Below are 22,121 nucleotides of genomic sequence, written 5' to 3'. Positions count from 1 at the left end.
TACCCAGACACCACAGAAAGTTTCATAGAGTCCCTACAGTGTGGAACAGACCATTTGGCCCAACAAGTCCACACCAACCTTCCGAAAAGTAACCCACCCAATCCCATTCCCCGACCACATTGCTCACATTTCCCCCGACTAATGCACAAAACCTACATACCCATGAACACCATGGGCAATTTAACATGGCCAATTCACCTAACCTGCACATCTTTGGACTGTGGGAGGAAATCAGAGCACCCAGAGGAAACCCACACAGACACAGGGAGAATGTGCACACAGGTGAAAGTGAGGACTGCAGATGCTGCAGATTAGAGTCGAGAGTGTGGTGCTGGAAAAGCACAGCAGGTCAGGCAGCATCCGAGGAGCAGGAGCATTGACATTTCGGGCAAAAGCCCTTCATCAGGAATGTGCACACAGACAATTGCCTGACACTGGAATTGAACCCATGTCCCTGTTGCTGTAAGGCAGCGGTGCTAACCACTGAGCAACAGTGCCATGATGTCATATTACATCATGTATCATCTCCAAGAAGATACAATTCCTTCGATCAACTCTCCAGCAAAATTGGCATTCACATATAAGAAAAGCTTAAACACCAGCTGGATGACATGGGACACAATGACATCATCCATCGTGTGGCTCATCACACAGATGTCATAGTTCAATTACGTGCATGCTATAAAAAGATGGTGTCATAAGGATATATCTAAACCTCCCCAAAGTGAAGTCCACATAAGATTGCAACATGAAGAGGAGTTGAAATCCAATTTTACAGGAGCCAAATTGTTCTTCAACATGGATATTACTTGATATGCTTAATATGGGAAGCTCAGGAATTCACCACCTTTAACCCATTGGGAAGATGTTGCTTCCAGAGATTGTCTTTTGGTCTGTCAACCAAGATCTCTTCAAGCATCATAGAGACAGAATTACAGACAGAAAATAAACTGGATGGGTATGCATTGCCAATGATAACACAGTAATGGGTAAGACCAAAGAAGAGCATGATTGCAATCTTCACTCATTGATGACAGCAGTCCACCTTGAACAATGAGAAGTGCCAAGTAAGCACAAGTCAGATCAATTTTTTACTCTATATATTAAGGTTGTAGAATCCACCCTCTCCCAGATAAAGTAGAAGATGCAAGACATATGTCTATTCTCCAAGGCAAAGAGGACCGAAAGAGATGCCTTGGATTCTTCAACGTCTTGGTACTATACATTAGAAAATTTCCAACAAAACACCACCATTGAGAAAGCTCCAAAAAAAAATTGTACAGCAGTAAGGCTATCAGCATATGTTTGAGTCTCTCAAACATGTGTTGTCAGCAGAAAGGTGAAGTGCTATGACTCAAGAAAGAAGACAGTTCTGGAAATCGAAGCTTTGCAGTAGGGCCTATAAAAAGTGTACTGTGCATGTTGGTAACCAATTACATTTTGATTCAAAACTGCAACCCCAATTATTCCAAGACAGTGTGAAATATTTGCTATAGCATTTGTTATTATAAGATTCCGTATATACTTGTTCAGTTCGCAATTCAATGTGGAAACTGATGATTTGCTGCAAACTGCTGGCAAGTACTCCATCTAGACTACAACGACTTCTGGTAAAACTGGGATATGACATTGACAATCAACTACAAACCTGGTACCAAAATGGTCACCTCATACAAACTGGAAAAAAATTGCTAAATCTGAACAAGGATGCAGACATTTTAGTGGAGCAACAGGTTGAGAGCAACAACCCCAAGGTGGAAGGTGTGTATGCTTTGCTAAGTATAATTGCAAACAGCTTCAGTTAGAAGCAGCTAATAATTCACAACAGAAGGCACCGTGGAATATTTAAATTGAAAGGGTGGCCTGACATGATAAGAGGTGCCAGACACATCCAATACTTTTGACCTCAGAGATTAATTGAGTATCTCATGAATCTTTATCTTCAAACGAAAATAAATACTTGTGCCCAATGTTTTCTGCAAGGACATATTGTTTAAACTCTACCAAGGCGACAGGAGTGGACAGGACAACTAGTACAACGGACAATCGAATGGCCGAGGAGTAATGGTGAAGCAGAAAGTCAGAGATGACATATGAAGCATGCCAGAACCATGAAGCGAAACAATGTAGATAACCTGGATATCCCTGTGAGATTCTGTCAGTGTCTTGGTCCAAAATTGTCACACATCTATTTACCATGAATGGAAATGACTTCAACTTAGTTACCAAATTACCAATTATTAGACAGGAAAATAACACTTCAAGTGCATCCATGGCAGACAGATTAACTTCCATATTCAGTCTATTGGTGCAGCTGAAGAAATCATTCCTTGACAATATATGGGCAGAGCTTCCACACCCTAACTGCACTATCCCAGATCAAGTGGTGTTGCCAAGTGCACAGATCAGAACACTAAATCGCACATCCTTAAGTGTAGGACGACAAAACAAGATTTTTATGTCGCATTGTTACACCTCGAAACTACACTTCTGGACCACCACCAGCAATGATTGTGTTAGAAGGCCACTGAAAATTATACTGCCAAGCCAGCAGCTATCTAAATTCTCTGAGATGTAAGACAGGTTTTCGAACAAACAAGGGAGGCAGGCAGGCAAGTTGGGGACCACCTCAGCTACACATAGCACAAAAGGTCAGGGTCACACACCAGACTGGGAACATGCCTACCTGCAGAAGTATCCAAGAATCACAGTGGGCCCAGGTCATGTGAAGTCATAACCCCTTAAGGTGTAAAAGTGAGCAAGTACAAAAGCCAGCAAAAGGAATTCTACAATATGGCAAATATGCACAGCAAACATGAAAGAACACACTCTCCTGATGACAGTGTAATTAATACCATGAAAACAAGCAATATTGTGACATGTAGATAGACCAAAGGCACCAAGGGCAAAATTCACACCCAAACAGGATTTGGAACAATTTTCAAACCACCAAAACAATCAATGGATTCTTTCAGTTCTACACTTGTAAATTTTATAGTTACTATCTGTGTATAACCAAATTTTGCTATTGCCCAATGTTTGTGTTTTCCCTTATAGCATACAATAACCACTTTTGGAAAAAAGAAGGATGTTGTATTATCACATTTGGAGAGATATCCCTTTAAAAAGTTCAGCATGCAAATGAGCTAAGTACCCAAGTGTTGTCTCATAAGCAGAGGCTCCCCTGTTGCAGCTCTGGAGGCACAGGTTGTGTTTGGAGATTATTGTAAATATTAGTTTAGTTGCAAATAACCCACCAGGAAGCTTCACATAAGGATGTGAACATAAAGAACACACTCTCTTGATGACAGTGTAATTAATACCATGAAAACAAGCAATATTGTGACATGTAGATAGACCAAAGGCAACCAAGGGCAGAGTTGAAGCTTAAGGATGTGCGATTTAGTGTTCTGATCTGTGCACTTGGCAACACCACTTGATCTGGGCTAGTGCGGTTAGGGTGTGGAAGCTCTGCCCATATATTGTCAGGAATGATTTCTTCAGCTGCACCAATAGACTGAATATGGAAGTTAATGTGTCTGCCATGGATGCACTTGAAGTGTTATTTCCCTGTCTAATAATTGGTAATTTTATGACTAAGTTGAAGTCATTTCCATTCATGGTAAATGGATGGGTGACAATTTTGGACCAAGACACTTACAGAATCTCACAGGGATATCCAGGTAATCTACATTGTTTTGCCTCGTGGTTCTGGCATGCTTCATATATCATCTCTGACTCTCTGCTTCACCATAAATATATGTATCTAATTCATTTTAAGTTTAGATAACATAAGAAAATCATTACAGAAAGCAGATAGATTCATTTCCAGAATCTGAAATAAGGACAGGTTAATGCCCAAGCTTGAAGAACTCTTGGCTCAAGTTTGAAACAATTTGAACAGCACAATGTAGCTGATATCTCTTTGACTGTTAATAAGCTTCCTGCCAGAACTACTTCCATCCCAGTACTCTGTAAACATAGGACTAATTTAGTTAAGGTAGACAATTCTATTGATTTTAACATTTATGAAGGAATTATCTATAACCAGTGTCTGGCTTGTCTGAGCCTGCAGGCTCACCTGATTTTAATGGCTTTAAGTCATTCATGTGCCACTAGCCAACTTTCTGACAAAAAGTACCAGGAGTGGTCACAATCTTTCTCCTTGATCATTGAAAGTGAATGACAAGAAGCCGTTCCCTAAGATCAGAGTTTTGAGATGGCAGAAGTATAGATGACAGATCTTGCAGAATCGAAAAGTGTGATGTGATGCTGGAAAAGCACAGCAGGTCAGGAAGCATCCGTGGAGCAGGAGAGTTGACATTTCAGGCATAAGCCCTCATTAGGAATGTTGGGAGGGAGGGGGGAGGGGAGCAAGATTGAGAAGCAGGGGCAGAAGTGGAATGTAAGCATTTTTAGTGATGGAGAAACTTGAATGTTCAGAAGTTCTGAACAGAGCCAAGATAGAAGACGGGTTGTTAACAGCCAGATTCAGCTGAAGACAATTAGCAAGGAGATGCCTGGAATCAGTTGCATAGAATTTTGGGATGCAATGGTAGTGACCTTACCACAAAGTCAGGCAACTTGGCTGCAAGTCCCACATGCTCCAGGGGTATGCAACAACATCCATGAACAGGTTGATTAGAAGATATCCAGAATCAGAGGCAAATAGATAATGTAAATATTTTACAACAATTTGATTGGTGTTTAATGCTTAAAGTAGATAGATGTTGAGCTTTGTCAGGTGGAAATAATATATGACAATGCATTTGCACCAGTGTACCAATATTTACAAACTTGTTATGTTAAATTAAAATCTTTTTCACTTGAAAAAACCATTGCTGATTAATTCAACACATTAGAGGTATTTAAACTGTACTGAATTGCCGTTTAGGTGTTTTTAACCCGTTTTCTGAGGATCCTCTGCATGGTCATCCAAAAAAGCAGCTAACCCTGAAAATAATCAGTGGGCAGCATTTACCAAAGCCACCTCATTCTATGTTTGGTGACAGAGGAGAGGTAATGTTATTTTGATGTGTTGTCAGTATAGATTTTAATTATTAATATCCAATTCACATTTTTTGTAAAAAAAAACTCCCTGCTCTGATTCCTCCTGCCAAAGAAAGCAGAAAATTAATTTTGTTATTTAAGAGGAATTATTCAAATCTCCACTTATGCTGTTCTTGTTCAATAAATGGCTTCAGAATGAGATTATTCCCATGCATACTACTCAGTATCCACAAAATGCTTGTAAACATGGCCTTTGGGCAGATACCATGTTGAAATGTGAAAGTATAGCACCAAGATTTCTCAAAAAATACATGAAAATGTGCAGGAAATGCACAACAGAAAATAGCCATTCTACCCAATTTGTCCTCGACCGTGTTTACACTCAATATTAGTCACTACCACCTTTCTTCATCTCACATTATCAGCACATTCATCTATTAATTTTTTCCTTATGTACTTAACTGACTTCTCCTAAGTAGAAAAAAATTGTAAAAGTTCCTGAAGATAGCTATTTGAATCATTTGAGACTTTACCTATTGTTTTGCTGAAATTAGTAACAAGGAAATTTTCCCCCTATTATTCCAAGATAGTGCAGTTAACATTTTTGTCACCAATTCAAGAGATTTTGACAAAACAATTTAATAATATGTGTATTTTCTCTTAATTGCATTATTTTTTGCAAATTAAAATGAACAAGTGCATCAGTATATTCTTGAAAATATTCACATATTTAAGTATTTCATATGCTTAATCTTCAACAGATAATTGATCCCTTTGTTGAAGTTGAAATCATTGGTTTACCAATAGATTGCTGTAAGGAACAGACCAGAGTTGTGGATGATAATGGTAAGATATTAGGTGCTGTTTTGTTATGTGCTGACTGTTTGTTTTCAATGGTGCTTTTCACTTTGTAAATGAATAAGCCTAAATTTTGAAAAGTTTCATAAGCTTAAGTGTGCATTATTCACTTAGTTACAAATACTTGTGTGTGATAACCCATTTTAATTTGGAGCAGACTTTTTCCATACTAAAGTGGCGTAGTCCTGGTTAGGTTTGGCCTTTATAAAGGGTGAAGATTTTTGGGTGGTACAGAACTTGAGTGATGCTGATAAAAGACACATATTGTTGAGTTATTAGTCTTCTACCTACCAGACTAATTCAGAAGAAATGTGAAAATAGAAGGAAATCAGCACGAAAATAATGAGAAGCAAGTGCTGATTGTTGGCAAGTTAACTCTGAATGAGAGAGACGTTATCATCATGAATGCATAGGCTAATGTTGAATATTAACAGCCAAGATTAGAAAAAATAGAGAGCATAGGAATTTGTAGGTATTGGTATGAAGACTGGGGTCCCGAGATAGAAGATTTATTTGAATGGCAGTTTCTATGTGTTAAGTTTATAGATGTACTAACTGTCACTCTATTTTTCAGCAATTGAGTGAACAAGGACAAGGATTTTGACAGCTGCAGCCAGATCCATTGAATTATTCTTAATTTATTGGTGATAAGGTCCATCAGAGTTCATTACTTTTACAATCATCCGTTTCATGACAGTTAATATATGATAAAAATTACTAATTTTACCACATGTACTTGTTCAAATGGTTTCCTTAGTTCTGTTGGTTGTTACCGTGAATGTATTGTAAACATGGTCAAGTTGAACTAAATTCTAACTACTCTAATCTACTTACATTGTGTAGGTATTAATATCTACTACCACTAGCACTGGAAAGTTCCAAAACTTAATAGAGATAGGTAGGGTGGTCTCATCTGGAACTCTGGGGCAATTCTCACTGAATATGTAGAAAGGCTTCCAGATTGTGGAAGGAGTTATGATGGTCTGTTTTAATGGCAGAAAGACCAGGTTTGTCAGCACAAGAAAATGTAGTGATAATAGTTGAAGCTCTTGCCTGCCAAAACTGCAATGGGGATCATTTTTGGGGTTGCTTGCACTTGCAGGGAAGTTTGGTGGATTCTGGGTAATCCAAGATGGAGGATGGGAGAAAATTGTGGCCTTAGGAGCTGCTCTTATTTGAAGTTTTTTCAGTATGGAACTGATGTCCTCGAATTCAGTGGAGCAGTAATTACTGTTTTATAAACTGTTGTATTGTTCTGGAACTTTGAATATGAATAAGAAGGATTTTGAGTGATATGGGTCAAATGCTGCAAAATGGGACTAGATTAATTTAGGATATCTGGTCAGCATGGACAAGTTGGACCAAAGGGTCTGTTTCATGCTGTCCATTTCGATGACTTTATGTTGTGAGTTGTTGAGTACCGGAGGAGCAGTGGAAAGTACCAGAGACCCACGCACCTTGGTACAAACCTTGGGCTATGGGGATGCCCTTATCTGGAAGCATTGGGAAGACTTAATGGACATGATCCTGTGGATTCAATAAAGTAGGAGTTATAGCAATGGATTAGTAATTCAGTAACTGACAGTTCAAATCTCTTTATAAAATGGAATACAACAGATTTATTAATTTATGGGCAAGCAAAGGAGCTTTAAAAGGGTTGCTGGATTATTGTAAACCTGCTGGTTACTGAATTTTTTTAATCCTTCATGCAATCTGGCCAGCACATAACTGGCTCCACATTACATGTTGATTAGTAACATTCACGTGCTTGTGATAGTTTGTTTCTTCTCATCGATACACAAGCACTTTCTCTCTCTCTCTGTCTCACAAATTGACTCATCTGCCATAAGACCATAAGACATCGGAGCGGAAGTAAGGCCATTCGGCCCATCGAGTCCACTCCGCCATTCAATCATGGCTGATGGGCATTTCAACTCCACTTACCCGCATTCTCCCCGTAGCCCTTAATTCCTTGTGACATCAAGAATTTATCAATTTCTGCCTTGAAGACATTTAGCGTCCCAGCCTCCACTGCACTCTGCGGCAATGAATTCCACAAGCCCACCACTCTCTGGCTGAAGAAATGTCTCCGCATTTCTGTTCTGAATTTACCCCCTCTAATTCTAAGGCTGTGTCCACGGGTCCTAGTCTCCTCGCCTAACGGAAACAATTTCCTAGCGTCCACCCTCTCCAAGCCATGTATTATCTTGTAAGTTTCTATTAGATCTCCCCTTAATCTTCTAAACTCCAATGAATACAATCCCAGGATCCTCAGCCGTTCCTCATATGTTAGACCTACCATTCCAGGGATCATCCGTGTGAATCTCCGCTGGACATGCTCCAGTGCCAGTATGTCCTTCCTGAGGTGTGGGGACCAGAACTGGACACAGTACTCCAAATGGGGCCTAACCAAAGCTTTATAAAGTTTCAGTAGCACAACAGAGCTTTTATATTCCAACCCTCTTGAGATTGACATTGACATTTATTGTATTATGTTATAAATCTTTGTTTAATTTGCATGGTATTGATTTGATAGCTTAAATAAGTTGAGGCTGTTTAAGTTTCAGAATCACTGTTTCGACATATCTAACATTGTTATCCATACTTTCTTTTACCATATAACACAATTGTATGTGAATAGTACAAATCAGAGGAGCCTAAATCTCACTTAACATTTGTATTTCTTTAACTGTGTTCTCTAATGTATTATTAAAACTGGTTATTTTCCAATAAAGCTCTTCATGGCAGAAGTATTTGTATTGAAAAATGTGGTGCTGGGGAAACACAGCAGGCCAGGCAGCATTCGAGGAGCAGGAGAATCGACGTTTCGGGCATAAGCCCTTCTTCATGAATCCTGATTCCTGAAGAAGGGCTTATGCCCGAAATGTCGATTCTCCTGCTCCTCGGATGCTGCCTGGCCTGCTGTGTTTTTCCAGCACAACATTTTTCAACTCTGGTCTCCAGCATCTGCAGTCTTCACTTTCTCCTAGGAGTATTTGTATATAAAGATATAAAGAGATCTTCACACAAAAGTGGAATTCTAAACTTGATTCTCATCTTTAGGATTTAATCCTGTTTGGGAGGAAACAATAACGTTTACAATCCACATGCCTGAACTAGCCTTGATTCGCTTCCTAGTCTGGGATCATGATCCCATTGGTCGAGACTTTGTTGGTCAAAGAACTGTGCCTTTCAGTGCACTAATGCCTGGTCAGTACACCTTTTGAAATTATTTGGCAAGTCACCATTCATACTGCATTGCTATGCCAATAAGTAACATGTAGATTTTAACAAACTTCTTTCTTCCATAGGATATAGGCATGTTTACCTAGAGGGCACGGCAGAAGCTTCACTATTTGTGCACGTGATGATTCATGACATTCATGGAAAGGTATGTAATGTTTGTTTTCATCTTGAATTTAGAAATGTTAGCAATCCTGGTGCTGCATTATTTGTATGAAATGTGTATATTGGAGATAGCCAAATTTACTAAATGATGAATTTTCAAGATAAATTCACATGATTGTAAGCTTTGAGTAAGGCAAGACAAAACAAAATTGCAAGTTAGTTTTTAGCAATTTAACTTCGAAAGGGATCAAGCATAATGTACAGAGAAATGTTAAATTGTGAAGTTCATGATGAGTGAATTGTATTCTTCAAATTTTAAATATTACTCAGAAATGGAATGTTACATTATTAAGAATGGAATGACTACATATAGCCAAGTATCCCTGTTACCTTTAAAATGACAATGCAGCTTCATTAACTAGACTAGAATTAGACTATAAAACATTGGAGCAGAAGTACATCATTCAACCCATCAAGTCTGCTCTGATATTCATGGCTGATCTGATAATCCTCAACTCCGCTTTCCTACCTTGTCCCTCTTACCCTTGCTTCCCTTTCTGATAGAAAAACAGACCATCTCAACCTTGAATGTACTAATGACCCAGACTTGACAGCAGTAACATATTCCAAAGATTCACTATCCTCTGAGAGAAGAAATCCCCCCCTCCTGTCTGTCTTAGATGGGTGACCCTTACTCTGAGATTATACCCTCTGGTCCTAAACATTCCCACAAGGGGAACCAACCTCTCCACATGTACCCTGTCAAGTACACTAAGAATCTTGTGTGTTTAAATAAGGTTGCCTCTCATTTTTTAAAAACTCCAGTGAATGCAAGCCCAACTTATTCAACCTGCTTGCATAAGATAGCGCCTCCATACTCGGTATCAATTTCTCAACTTCAAAGTGAAACTTATGTGGACTGCCTTCAATGCCTGTATATCTTTCCTTAGATAAGCGACCCAAAACTGTTCACAGTATTCAAGCTGTCGTCTGACTAGTGCTTTGTATAGTTTTAGCAAGATCTCCCTATTTTTCTACTCCATTTCCTTTAAAGTAAAGACAAACATTCCAGGTGTTTTTCTTATTACCTGCTGTCCATGAATGCTAGCATTTTGTGATTTATGCATGAGGACTCCTAAATTCCTCTGTGTAGTAGCTTTCTGCAGTCTTTCTCCATTTAAATATTATTCAGCTGCTTTATTCTTACAGCCAAAATGCATAGTATTACATCTTCCCACCTTCTATTTCACCTGCCAAGTTTTTTAAACCACTTGTTTAACCAATCTGTTTTTGTTTATAGACTCTCTGTGTTGTCCTCACCACATGTCTAACTACTACTTCTGTGTCACGTGCAAATGTGGCTACTGCAAATTCATTTTTCTCATCCAGTTTAGTAGTTTAGTAAATAATTGTAGGCTCAGCACTGATTCCTGTGGTACTCTACTAGTTACAGGTTGCCATCCTGAAAATACCCTCGTTTTCCAACTCTTTCATCTATTAGATAGCCAATCCTCTATTCATGTTAGTATATTACCTCCAAACCATGGGCTGTTATCCTTATAAGTAGCTGAACATGTGGTACATTCTCAAACACCTTCTGAGAATCTAAATATATTAACCTCAAAGAATTCTAATAAATTTGTAAGGCATGATTTCCCCTTTGTGAAGTCATGCTAACTCTCCTTGATCATATAATATATTTAATGTTGGTTCTGCTATAATGCGTTTTTTTTCAACATGAATCGGCCTTAACACCATTTGAAGAATTTGGACCTTTATTTGTAGAACATGAACTTTCCTTACTTGTATTGGATATAATGCATTCTGGCCCCATTAGTTTAAATGGCACAGCTATAGCGTGATTTTCTCATATCGTGGCGTTAGTAAGTCAAATCCCCTATTCTACTGTAGTTTTGAATCTGGTGCCATCTATAGGTATCTGTGACATCCAGCAACAGGGAAGTCATAGGCAAGCTGATTAGACAATCAGGTGAAAGATTTCACAAATAACATGCAAACGCATAGATCATAATTGACTTTTAAATCACGTTACAGAGAGCAAAGTAAAATTTGGGACATAATTATTGAGATTAAAGTAGAAACTGAAATACCATAATTAAAAAAATTATATTAAAAATCTTGCATTATTTACACCTTATTAAGAGGAAATTAATTACACTTTAAACAAATAAAATGAGTTTTTCCAAGCCAGAGAATTCATAAGTATCATGATTATAGCTCATCAAAATTTAGATGCACCTCATTCAGCAAGGCTTAAATTTTTTAATAGTTTATACAATGACAGGAGTGTGTACACCAATGTAGTTTACTCAAATCACAGATTCCATGTCGGTCATATCTGTGAAGAGTGGAACAGGTTCCCATTGATGACTTCCAGATTTCACTGTCCTCATGCAGACACCAGAAGTTACTATCAGTTTTACATAGTAATGAAGGTAATGCTATCAGTCACACTGATATTATAATAAAGAATGGAGACCATTTAGTTTTCATTAACTTGATACGTTATTTAAGAATTATTTTATCCTTAGATTTATTTTTTAAAAATCACTGTCGATGATTGTAAAGCAAACAAAAACAATTTCCAGTTTTTTAAATAATTATTTAAAAAGTACAGCTTTTCTTTTAAGTTTCCATAGTGTTATATGTAGCATAATGTACACCACTAGAGAAAGCTTTAAAGAAAAGCTGTATTGTATAGTATACACCAGTATTCAGTATTAATTTAGAAATTACAGGTAGCTTATCTTGTATGGCTTTGGTAGCATTTTCCTGGTTATATTTCAAAATATATTGTAGAAATCTGGACCCATCTTGTTCCGCTCTTTAACAGGAATGCAAATTTCCAAAACATAGGTATAGCTGCTTTTCCTGATTTGTTTTAAATGTTTTAATTACCAGATGCAGCAACTAATGGGACTTAAAGGTCTTTTTAACAAGAATACCAAGTATGCCTCTGTAAATAGAAGCCGTGGCAACTTTACAGAAAAGAAATCCTTTGGGAATCGAGTTCTACGCCGCACTGCCAGTGCACCTACAAAAGAAAGCAAAAAGAGCAAAAGTGGGCTTTTGGAAACATGCACTGAATTGAGACAGCCAGAATCCAAATCACTTGATAGCAGGAGACATGAAACAAACAGCAAACATGGAACAAAGAAACTCCAAACACGGCCTTCTTCTATGCCAGTTGATAAATTGCTTTATGGAGAAGTACCATCACAAACTGCTGAAAGCCAGGCTAACTCTGGTAAGGTACTACAGAATTGTAAAAATCCTCAATCAAATAATATTTTTAAGCAGTGGCACTAGGTAGATTATGTTTTCTTTCTCTGTAGAAAGAAATATGACATTTTAGGGTATTTATACTCATTTATCAGTTACAAAAATATAATTTTCTGATGTCATACATGAAAATAGGGAAACACTTAGTTACTTAAAATGTCTCAGGATTTACCTTGCCATGAATATCCTATTTTGTTCCATTGATCTTTAATCTGTATGTATATCAGGCTATTTCTCAACCATATCCCTATTTTTCCATTAGCAAAGTTAAATTCTTATCTGTTAACAAGATTCTTGTTGCTTCATTTTGTTTTATTTGTTTAAATGATATAATTTGGTCATAAGTAATTTTAGGAAGCTTGTTTTTGATATTTTACCAATGTTTTACTTTCCTTGAATTATTTGCACCCTGTTTTTAATTGGATTTCAATGCAATTCATTATTAGTCCATTGAGCCCTTTCACCAACAATTCAAAATAGCACTAAATGTTATTTAACAATTCACAATCCTTCCCAATGGTCAGTGTCTACAGTACCTTGCACTTCTTTTAATTTTGCTTCACTGTCAAAAGTGTAAATCATGCTTCAAATCTAACCAAAGACATGACATACTGCAGTGTTTACAAGTTATTCCGATGAGTGTTCTAAATTTAGGTTTTTAAAAAAGACATCCAGTACCATTTGGTAGAAATCAATATGGTTATTAAAAATGGAAAGGTAAAGTTGCCCTCGTCCCAGAGAAACAGAGGGCTGTTCTGTAATCAACAGAGACAACTGGTGGTATTTTAACCTGAGGGTCACCATGCCTCAGGGGAGGGGAGAGGTTGAGAAAGAGAGTCCTTCATAGTAACCTCAGCCGATGTGGGAAATGAACCCACACTGATGGTGTCAATCTGTATTGCAAACCAGCTGTCCAACCAACTGAGCTAACCAACCCCCCCATATGGTTATTAATCATTGGGTAAGCTATAAATGCAAATAGCCACATGGAAATATGTTGTGTTGGCAATATGAGACTGGATTCAACAAAAAAAAGCTCCTGAGGAGTAGGTATTTGGGAAAGATAGGGAAGGAGGTAAAAAGGAAGGGTTGACCGTTTGATGAAGAAAGTTATTACAGTGCTAGCTGGAAAGAATGTCCTTGAGAGATCAAAGACCCCCAAATATAATTAGTTCAAGTTGAGACATAATAATGGAGTTTTTATGCTAACTGATGTATTTTAGAGAACATTAAATAAAAAGTAAAAAGAGAATAAGATTTGCAAATAAATATTAATAGTTGTGATAAGGGAAAAAATGGGGATACATTTCAGAAATGTATTTGAGAAGTTTCGCGATCAGTATGTATTCTGCTCAGTAAGAAGATGGATTTAGTTCAGGGGAATGAAGTGTGTAATGTGGAGAATGTTACTGGTATAGAGCATTTTGGGTATAATGATGATACTGTCATCAGATTTAAACTAGATATGGTGAAGATACAATTTAGAATAAAAATACACAATCTGGTGAGATCTAATACTGACAGATTATGGGAATCTAGCCTGGACATATTAGAATCAGAAACTGGGTCATTTAGGAATGTAATGTAATAATGGGTGGCTTCTAGAGTCATAGAGATGTACAGCACGGAAATAAATCCTTTGGTCCATGCCGACCAGATATCCTAAATAAATCCAGTCCCTTTTGCCAACATTTGGCCTATATCCCTTTAAACCTTTCCTATTCATATACCCATTCAGATGCCTTCTAAATGTTATAATTGTACCAGCCTTCACTCATTTCAAACTCGCACCACCCTCTGCGTGAAAAAGTTGTCCCTTTGGTCCATTTTAAATCTTTTACCTCTCACCTTAAATCTATGTCCTCTAGTTTTGGACTCCCTTACCCAGGAAAAATACCTTGTCTATTTACCCTACCCATGCCCCTCATTATTTTACTATAAGGTCACCTTTCAATCTCCGATGCTTCAGGGAAAATTGCCCTAGCCTATTCAGCCTCTCCCTATAGCTCAAAACTTCCAGCCCTGGCAACATTCTTGTAAATCTTTTCTGAACCCTTCCAAGTTTTACAACATCCTTCCTATAGCAGGGAGACCAAGATTGCATGCAGTTTTCCAAAAGTGGCCTAACCAAAGTCCTGTACAGTCGCAACTGCCCTCCCAACTCCTATACTTAACACACTGACCAATAAAGGCAAGCATCCGCCTTCTTTATTATTCTATCTACCTACAACTCCATTTTCAAGGAACTATAAACTTGCACTCCTAAAGAGCAGTTTCGGTGCACTACTTTTGCAAAAGGGAAAAGGGAGGAGCAACCAAAGTTTAAAGCTTCCTGCATGATCAGAGAGTTAAAAGAGAGGGATGAAGCTGAAATAGGGGACAAGTCAAACTTCAGATATCTATTTCCGATAAAGTAAGAAATGGGAATGATCTCTAATGATTGCATGCTGTTCAGCACCATTGGTGACCCGTCAGGTACTGAAGCGGTCCATGACCACTACGATGTAGACAATATCCAGGGCTGCTAAGTGGCAAGTGACATTTGCGCTACATTAGTGCTAGGCAAAGACCATTTGAAACCTAGCCATCAAGTCACGACATTCAATGGCATTACCATTGTTGAATCCCACACTGTCAACATCCTTTTAAATGCTATTGACCGCAAACTGAACTGGAGCAGTTTTTTTACAAGAGCAGGCAGAGAGTGGGAATTGTCATTCAAACATCATCTCTTGATTCCGAAGTGCTACCCAGCATCTAGAAAGCACACATCAGGAATTTGATGGAACATTCTCTACTTGCCTGGGTGGGTCACAGCTCCAAAAATGCTCAAGGTGCTTGACACCATTGAGGACGGAGCAGCCCATTTCATTGGCACCTATTCACCATCTTTACCATTCACTTCCTTCACTGAGCACAGTGGCAGCAGTGTGCAGCATCTACAGAATGAACTGCAGTAACTCACCAAAGCTCCTCTGACAAAACCTTCCAAACCATGACCTTTACCACCCACAAGAACAAGAAAAACAGATATATGGAAACCTGCAAATATGTAAATGGCCCTTCGAAAAACACATCATTCTGGCCTGGAAGTATATTACCATTCTTTCACTATTGCTGCATCAAAGTACTGGAACTCACTTCCCAAAAGCATTGTGCATATTCCGACTGTCCAAGGACTGCAGTGGTTTACGCAGGCAGCTCGCCATCCCACTCTGGCCAAATATGGATGGGCAATAAATGCTGCTTAGCCACTGATGGCCACATCTGATGAATGAATGAAAATGAAAGGGTTGTTAGACAAGCAATAGGCTGATTAGTGATCAAAATAGACAACAATTGGTGAAGGCAGAAGGCTGGACTAAAGCCCAAATGACTACTTTGCATCACTGTTTAAAAAAGAAAAGAACTTTGTTAAAAGTATTATCAAATAAGAGATTGTCGGGATACTGGATGAGATGAGACTGAAACAGATAACATCGTGACACCTTACAGTTTACCCCTCAATAGAGTAGGTGTCTTGCTGTAGAATCAGCAGAATCTCTTGCCCAATGCATAGAGTGAAGCAGGGTCTGAAAACATTGGTCATCCCCTCTATTCTTGGAATTCTTGGACAGTAAAGTATTAGCAGAGAAAAAGGTGAAATATGAGATGGTGCAATGATTGTAGGAAATTGAAGGGAATACAAGGAGAGGAATAATGGGGTGATAGGTGAGGAGAGAATGTGCAGCCAAGCAGCAGACTGAAAGTTACTGTGCAGGTCATAATCGAGAACAATTCCACAGTTGTACAACATATTTACAGGGGTCATTCAATGAAAATTACAAACCACATGTGATGGCAATACTTTATAAGGAACCTCAGATTTAAAAAAAGGGATGTGTCTTATTCATTTACTGATGGGATGTGATTGATTGCTTTATTGTTTGACATGTACCGAGATACAGTGCATGCTACATAGGCAGACCATACCATACAGAGTGCATCAGGATAGCAGAACAGAGTGCAGAATACAGTGATCGTAGTAAGGAGAGGTTAAAGTCTCAGCGAATACTCCCGTCAACTGGTCCGCGCAGGATCTGAGTTCATGGCCAGAGACTCCATCCAGGCCAGTCATTTTCCATGGGTCCACTCTCAAGAAGGCCAAATTAATGTCTGTGGTGGCTACTGAGGGTGCCACTGCCTGGGCCAAGCTTTATTGCCCATCCTAGTTGCCTTTGAGAAGATGGTAGTGAGCTGTCTTCTTGAACTATTGCAGTCTATTTGGTGTAGATATACCATGATGCCATTAGGAAGGGAGTCCCTGGATTTTAACCCAGCAACACTAAACAAAAGGTTGACATATTTCCGATTAAGGTGAATGACTTGGAGGGGAACTTGCAGGTGATGCTGTTCCCATATATCTGCTGCCTTGACCTTCTTGATGGAAGTGGCGGTGGGTTTGGTAGGTGTGTCTGAGGAGCTTTGGTGAATTTTTGCAGTTAATCTTGTAGATAGTATGCACTGCTGCTACTGAGCATCAATTGTGGAGGAGGTGGTGGATGCTTGTGGATATGGTGCCAAACACACAGGTTGCTTTGTCCTGAATGACATCAAGGTACCTAAGTGTTGTAGGAGCAGCAACCACCCAGGCAAGTGAAAATTATTCCATCACACATCTGATTTGTACCTGTAGATGGTTGATAAGCTTTGAGGAGCCGGGGGTGAGTTAATAAGGAGGTAAAAACAATGACTGCAGATGCTGGAAACCAGACTCTGGATTAGTGGTGCTGGAAGAGCACAGCAGTCCAGGCAGCATCCAAGTAGCTTCGAAATCGACGTTTCGGGCAAAAGCCCTTCATCAGGGGGTGAGTTATTGCCCAATCTACTCTTGTAACCACAGTACAACTTGTAGCCGCCTATAAATAAACTTGTCTATATGTCAAGTCAAGTAATAAATAACTTGTTTTCAAATTCATTTGTTATATCATCATCTTGCCACAACTCAATGTATTATTTGGCTAAATATTATCTGGTGATGTATTGTCTGAACTCTTATTATCTCTGCTGTATGTTTGTGTTTTTTCTGCTTTCCCTTCCTGCAGGAAATCGATTCACCTGAATGTTCTGCAAAAGAACTTGTAAAGAATCTCCATATAGAGAATTACTGCCACAGAATCCTATTAAAACACTTCATGATATAGCCTATAAAGTTCACCATTATTAAAAAAAATTGGTAGTAATTTTTCTCTCTTTTCGGAAGACAAATTTAAATTAAAAGCAAGTAAATTCATGAAAAATATTCATATAACTTCTGACTAAAAGTATATGTTATTTATGAAATATTTCCTGTATCTTAAATTCATTGTTCAATTGTGCTTTTCTCTTTAACTCTTGCTGTCAGTTACTTTCATTTGAAATTCTGTAATGTGGATCTGATTTGTGAATTATTTTAACAAAGTTGTTTCTATTTTTGTTCTGTCTTTACTGTTCCTTTTTCTTTATAGTTCAAAACTGACTAGGAAACCTCTACAGGTAAATCTGAACTTTGAGAATAGTGCTTCACTGAAGAGAATAAAGATTGCATTTTACAAATGTCTTCATTGCTTTTTCAGATTTTAAATGTAATTAAATTTAAACTGAAACATTTCCAAAAGTTCAGTGAAGGACCTCACCATTACTTTTCTTTTCCCTCTCTCCAAGTCTTTAAAAATATTCATTTGAAATCCGGATCACAAAAAATTGTTTTTTGATGTAATTTTTAAATACACAGATATTCAATAAAAGGACCAGTCAACAAAAATATTTGAATTGCAATGAAGAGTTGCAATTTACATTTTACAAATTTGAAATCAATATTCTAAGGCTAAGTTCTAAATCTTGAGATGAATATTTTTAGTCCAAGGTCAAAATCATATTACCTACACAAATTAGACAATCTTTGCCAAGCCTTGGGATTAGCGAAATCACTCAATGTACTGTCTTTTGTCCTATCATGTCTAGTGATGCATGAGGCAGACAAAACACGTGCTTATGTCTGTTTCCATGACTAGTTTTTCCTGCAACAGGTCACTAGTCTGTCATCAGGGGTTATCACTTGAGGCTTGCTATTCAGAATCAAGCATGGCTGACCAGGAGATTTTCTGACTCTTCTTCTGGCAGAGTATAGGAAGGATTTACAGATTGAGAGCCAACTTTTTGTATTTGTTATGAATACATCTTCCATAGTCATCAAGCCCTGTACAAGGAACACAAACTTCTGGTTCAGAGGGAGGGTTTTTTTTTTCAGATGCCACCACACCATCTCTACTGAAATTATTTAGAGCAGTTAATTTTGGACTGGAGGATATAGATGTAAACATTTATCATGAACTGAGGGTAAAGGTCCTGATGTGGGAAGGAGGAGGAGTGTTGCAGCCATTATCTGCAATCATTAGATGGAAGCCGGACCAGATTTCAAAACCAGTGCTGTTGTGCGGCCTCCATTCACCAGCAATGACTAAACTGAGTTTCAAAGTCTACCCCTTCTGTTTCAGAGATGAGAATTCCACTATTGACCAATAGTTATTCCACCTGCTCTTTAGAGGTCATATTCTAGTTTAACTTATTGCCACTAACTGGAGTAGGTCTTTAATCATATAAAACTTATATTAATATGAGGTCAAAGGGAAATATGAACTTCCTTATAAAACTCACTGTCTGATTATTTGTTTTGCAGAAACAAAAACAAGTTCAAGTACAAAATATTATGAAGATAATCATGTGGAATCATCATTTATTTCATCACACTGTATTCCATTAACTAGTGCCAATGAATTTTATGGATCTCAGTCACAAGACTTGATCGGGAATATTTCTAAAGTGTTGACTGGAAACACTGAATATCTTTCATCTAACGTTCAAACATCTGAGCATAGTTCTTTTGAAATGCTTCCCTTCAAAGAGCAATGCAGTACAAAGTCTGTTGAAATCAATGGGGCATGTTATAAAGGACAATTACACAAAAATGAATGGTTCCAATTTGAAACTAATCAGATTGTGTGTCAGCCGACCAAAGAGAATCAGATACAAAAACAAAACATCACTGAGCAACAACAGGAATCAAATCTGCAAAGTGATTCTGCTGCACAATGTGATACAAAGTTTTTAGAAGGTGAAGAAAATGTTGAAAAATTGGATTTTAACAATGAGGAGCTTTATATCACAATGTCTTCTATTGGTTCACCAGTTCCTTTTAATGATTTTGATGCTTCACAATCATTAAATCTGACTCCTGGTAGCACAGTCTCTCATTTGATTGATGCTATGTCCTTATCCAATGCAAGTGGAGTAGGTAGTTCTATTTCAGCACTCATTTCACAGTTTGAAACAACAGTTGACAGAACAAACCTGACCATGGTTTCAAATTTTCAGGGAGCTAACAATCACACTTTAAGCATGATGTCTGGACTGTCAAATACTCATGGCTTAAAGGTGAACGCAGCTGTAGATCCACTATGTAGGAATGTTAGAACCAAGAAACCATGTTTGGATATAACTGCAGATACTACAATTTTCTCCAGCCCTGAAACATCAGACCATTCTACTTACACCATAATTCATGAGGATGTCCTCGCACCAGTTTCCTTGCATAACACTACAAGTAAAAATACATTTGACAGAACTTTGGAGGTAACACTAGATAAGCCTATAGATACTCTGGGTATCCATTCAAATATCTTTGTAAATTCAAGTGTCTCCAGCATCTATGATGCAACCCAGAGCCCAGTGGGAGCTTATGGTACGTGTGATCATACAACTAGCACATATACAGCAGCTGATGATACAATTCTTAAAATGTCTCTACCAATAGATTCTGTTGGGAGTAGTTTAATAGAAATGGAAGAATTTGAGTCGACAGTGACAGATACAAAAACCTGTAGTGAAGACATGGGCCCAGAAGATCGTCCATCAACTTGTAATTTCTATCAATCCGGTTTCCTGAATGAGGAAAATGTAAGCAGTTGTTTGGTTTTGGAGCACTTACCAGCTTCGACTACAGATGAAAAGGCATTGAATGCTTCAAACATAAATAATTCTACTCCATGTAGAACGTCAACAAACATCCATCCTTTCAGTGCAGCATATCAATCAAGTGCATGTAAATCCAAAAGTCTTGGAGATCTGACTTCTGAGGATATAAGCTGCACCTTTGAAAGCAAATACAAATTCATCAGCAAAAGTTTTTTTGTTCCACCATCAAAAGATCATCAAATAATGTCTTCCCATAAAAATGTGCCACAGCCTGCGGATGCGTTAACAGAGCAGTTACGCAAACTTGTAACTTTGGAACAGGAGGAAAATCAAGAAACTGTAGTTTCCAGTGTAAGGCCAGAATCAGGTTACCAAAGGGGACTATTAAGGAAACTCTCATCCAGAAGCCAGAGCAGAGTACGTTATGTTGCTAACAGGGCAAAGCAAATTCAGGAAGCCAACAAGCATAGATTTTCTCGTGGTGTAGTTTTAAGAAATAAACCCCCAGTACAACACCATATAGTTAACAGGCATTCCACAGGCTCTTACATTGCAGGATACATGAACCAATTTAAAGAGGAAGGATTGGAAAGGCGGGGTATTCCTGAAGGATCTTGTAGCACACTACATCATAGATACCTCGACAACTTTTACACTGACAACTCAATCTTGCAAACTGAGCCTAGCTCCATCAGTGAGCCAGAAATTTACTTCTTACTCCGACTGTGATTTAGCTTTTAAAAATAAGCATTTGCAATTTTTAAAAATAACTCTCCCATTGAAATATTATTTTGGAATATGTTTTGTTGTACATTTCTTTATCTGTTTATAAATATAAGAGTTGTCATCTTCTTAAAAGTATATCTTTGATTTGGACTTTTTATTCACAAAGAATAGTGAATGCATAAAATTTTTTGTTAGAATCTGTAAATGAAATATTTCATTTGTTATGGATATACATACAAATTGCATCAAAGTTTAGTTGTGATGTGCTAAGATATTCAAGGGAAAAGCATCCATTTTTGTACCCATGGTTTTTCTCACATTTCTAGGCTTTGCTTTTGTAAGTTTGTTCAGATTTGTGAAAGTTACTTTGTTTTATGAAATAAAAATATCTATTTCATTTGATGCTTTAACTTCATCCATATTTTGAAGCACATGTTTGGTTCAGTGATACCAAGAAATAGAATTATAGGAAGAAATGCCCTGTGTATTTGTGCCCCAATACATGTAACTGGGATGTAAATCAAAAGCCAGTGTAAAAAAAAGGAAATTGAGTTCATGAGCTATACATGATATTACATTGACTAAACTTTCTTCATATTTTCCAACCATACAGGATCATTTACTGCAATTACACTGGTTCAGAATTCGTATAAAATTAGCTCCAGAATTTTGGATGTAATTTAGTTGTAGAGGATTTTGGAAGCATACCTTTGAATTTCCATATTTTCCGATATCTGTATTCTTTATTAATATTTTCCATGTTTATGCGAATGCATTTTTTGTTATCAATATAATATAACAATTTTGATAATCAAAATTAGAAAATTTCCAAAATTACATTTTCCTAAAAATGCTATGTGTAATGTGTATAAGTAATGCAGGTC

At 37.7% G+C, this 22,121-nt stretch overlaps 1 protein-coding gene across 8 annotated transcripts in view; it reads left to right on the top strand.

Annotated features, from left to right (window-relative positions):
• Window positions 1-21,920, top strand: part of plch1 (phospholipase C, eta 1) — a 155,918-nt gene extending 133,998 nt beyond the window's left edge. For 4 of the 8 annotated variants that reach the window (XM_072572632.1, XM_072572630.1, XM_072572631.1 and 1 more), the window contains 6 exons: window positions 4,895-5,019; window positions 5,772-5,856; window positions 8,932-9,078; window positions 9,180-9,259; window positions 12,139-12,484; window positions 19,217-21,919. In XM_072572632.1, the coding sequence (XP_072428733.1) occupies window positions 4,895-5,019; window positions 5,772-5,856; window positions 8,932-9,078; window positions 9,180-9,259; window positions 12,139-12,484; window positions 19,217-21,240 (2,807 nt within the window). In that variant the 3' untranslated portion in view covers window positions 21,241-21,919. Of the gene's footprint in view, window positions 1-4,894; window positions 5,020-5,771; window positions 5,857-8,931; window positions 9,079-9,179; window positions 9,260-12,138; window positions 12,485-18,005; window positions 18,034-19,216 lie in introns of all 8 variants that reach the window. The other 4 variants (XM_072572635.1, XM_072572633.1, XM_072572636.1 and 1 more) reach the window with 2 other exon arrangements.
• Window positions 21,921-22,121: the final 201 nt, after the last annotated feature.

The sequence above is a fragment of the Chiloscyllium punctatum genome, chromosome 6 (assembly GCF_047496795.1).
Source record: "Chiloscyllium punctatum isolate Juve2018m chromosome 6, sChiPun1.3, whole genome shotgun sequence".
In the NCBI taxonomy this organism is placed as follows: Eukaryota; Metazoa; Chordata; class Chondrichthyes; order Orectolobiformes; family Hemiscylliidae; genus Chiloscyllium; species Chiloscyllium punctatum.
Note: the sequence above shows the minus strand (reverse complement) of the source record. Positions and strands in the feature narration are given on the sequence as shown.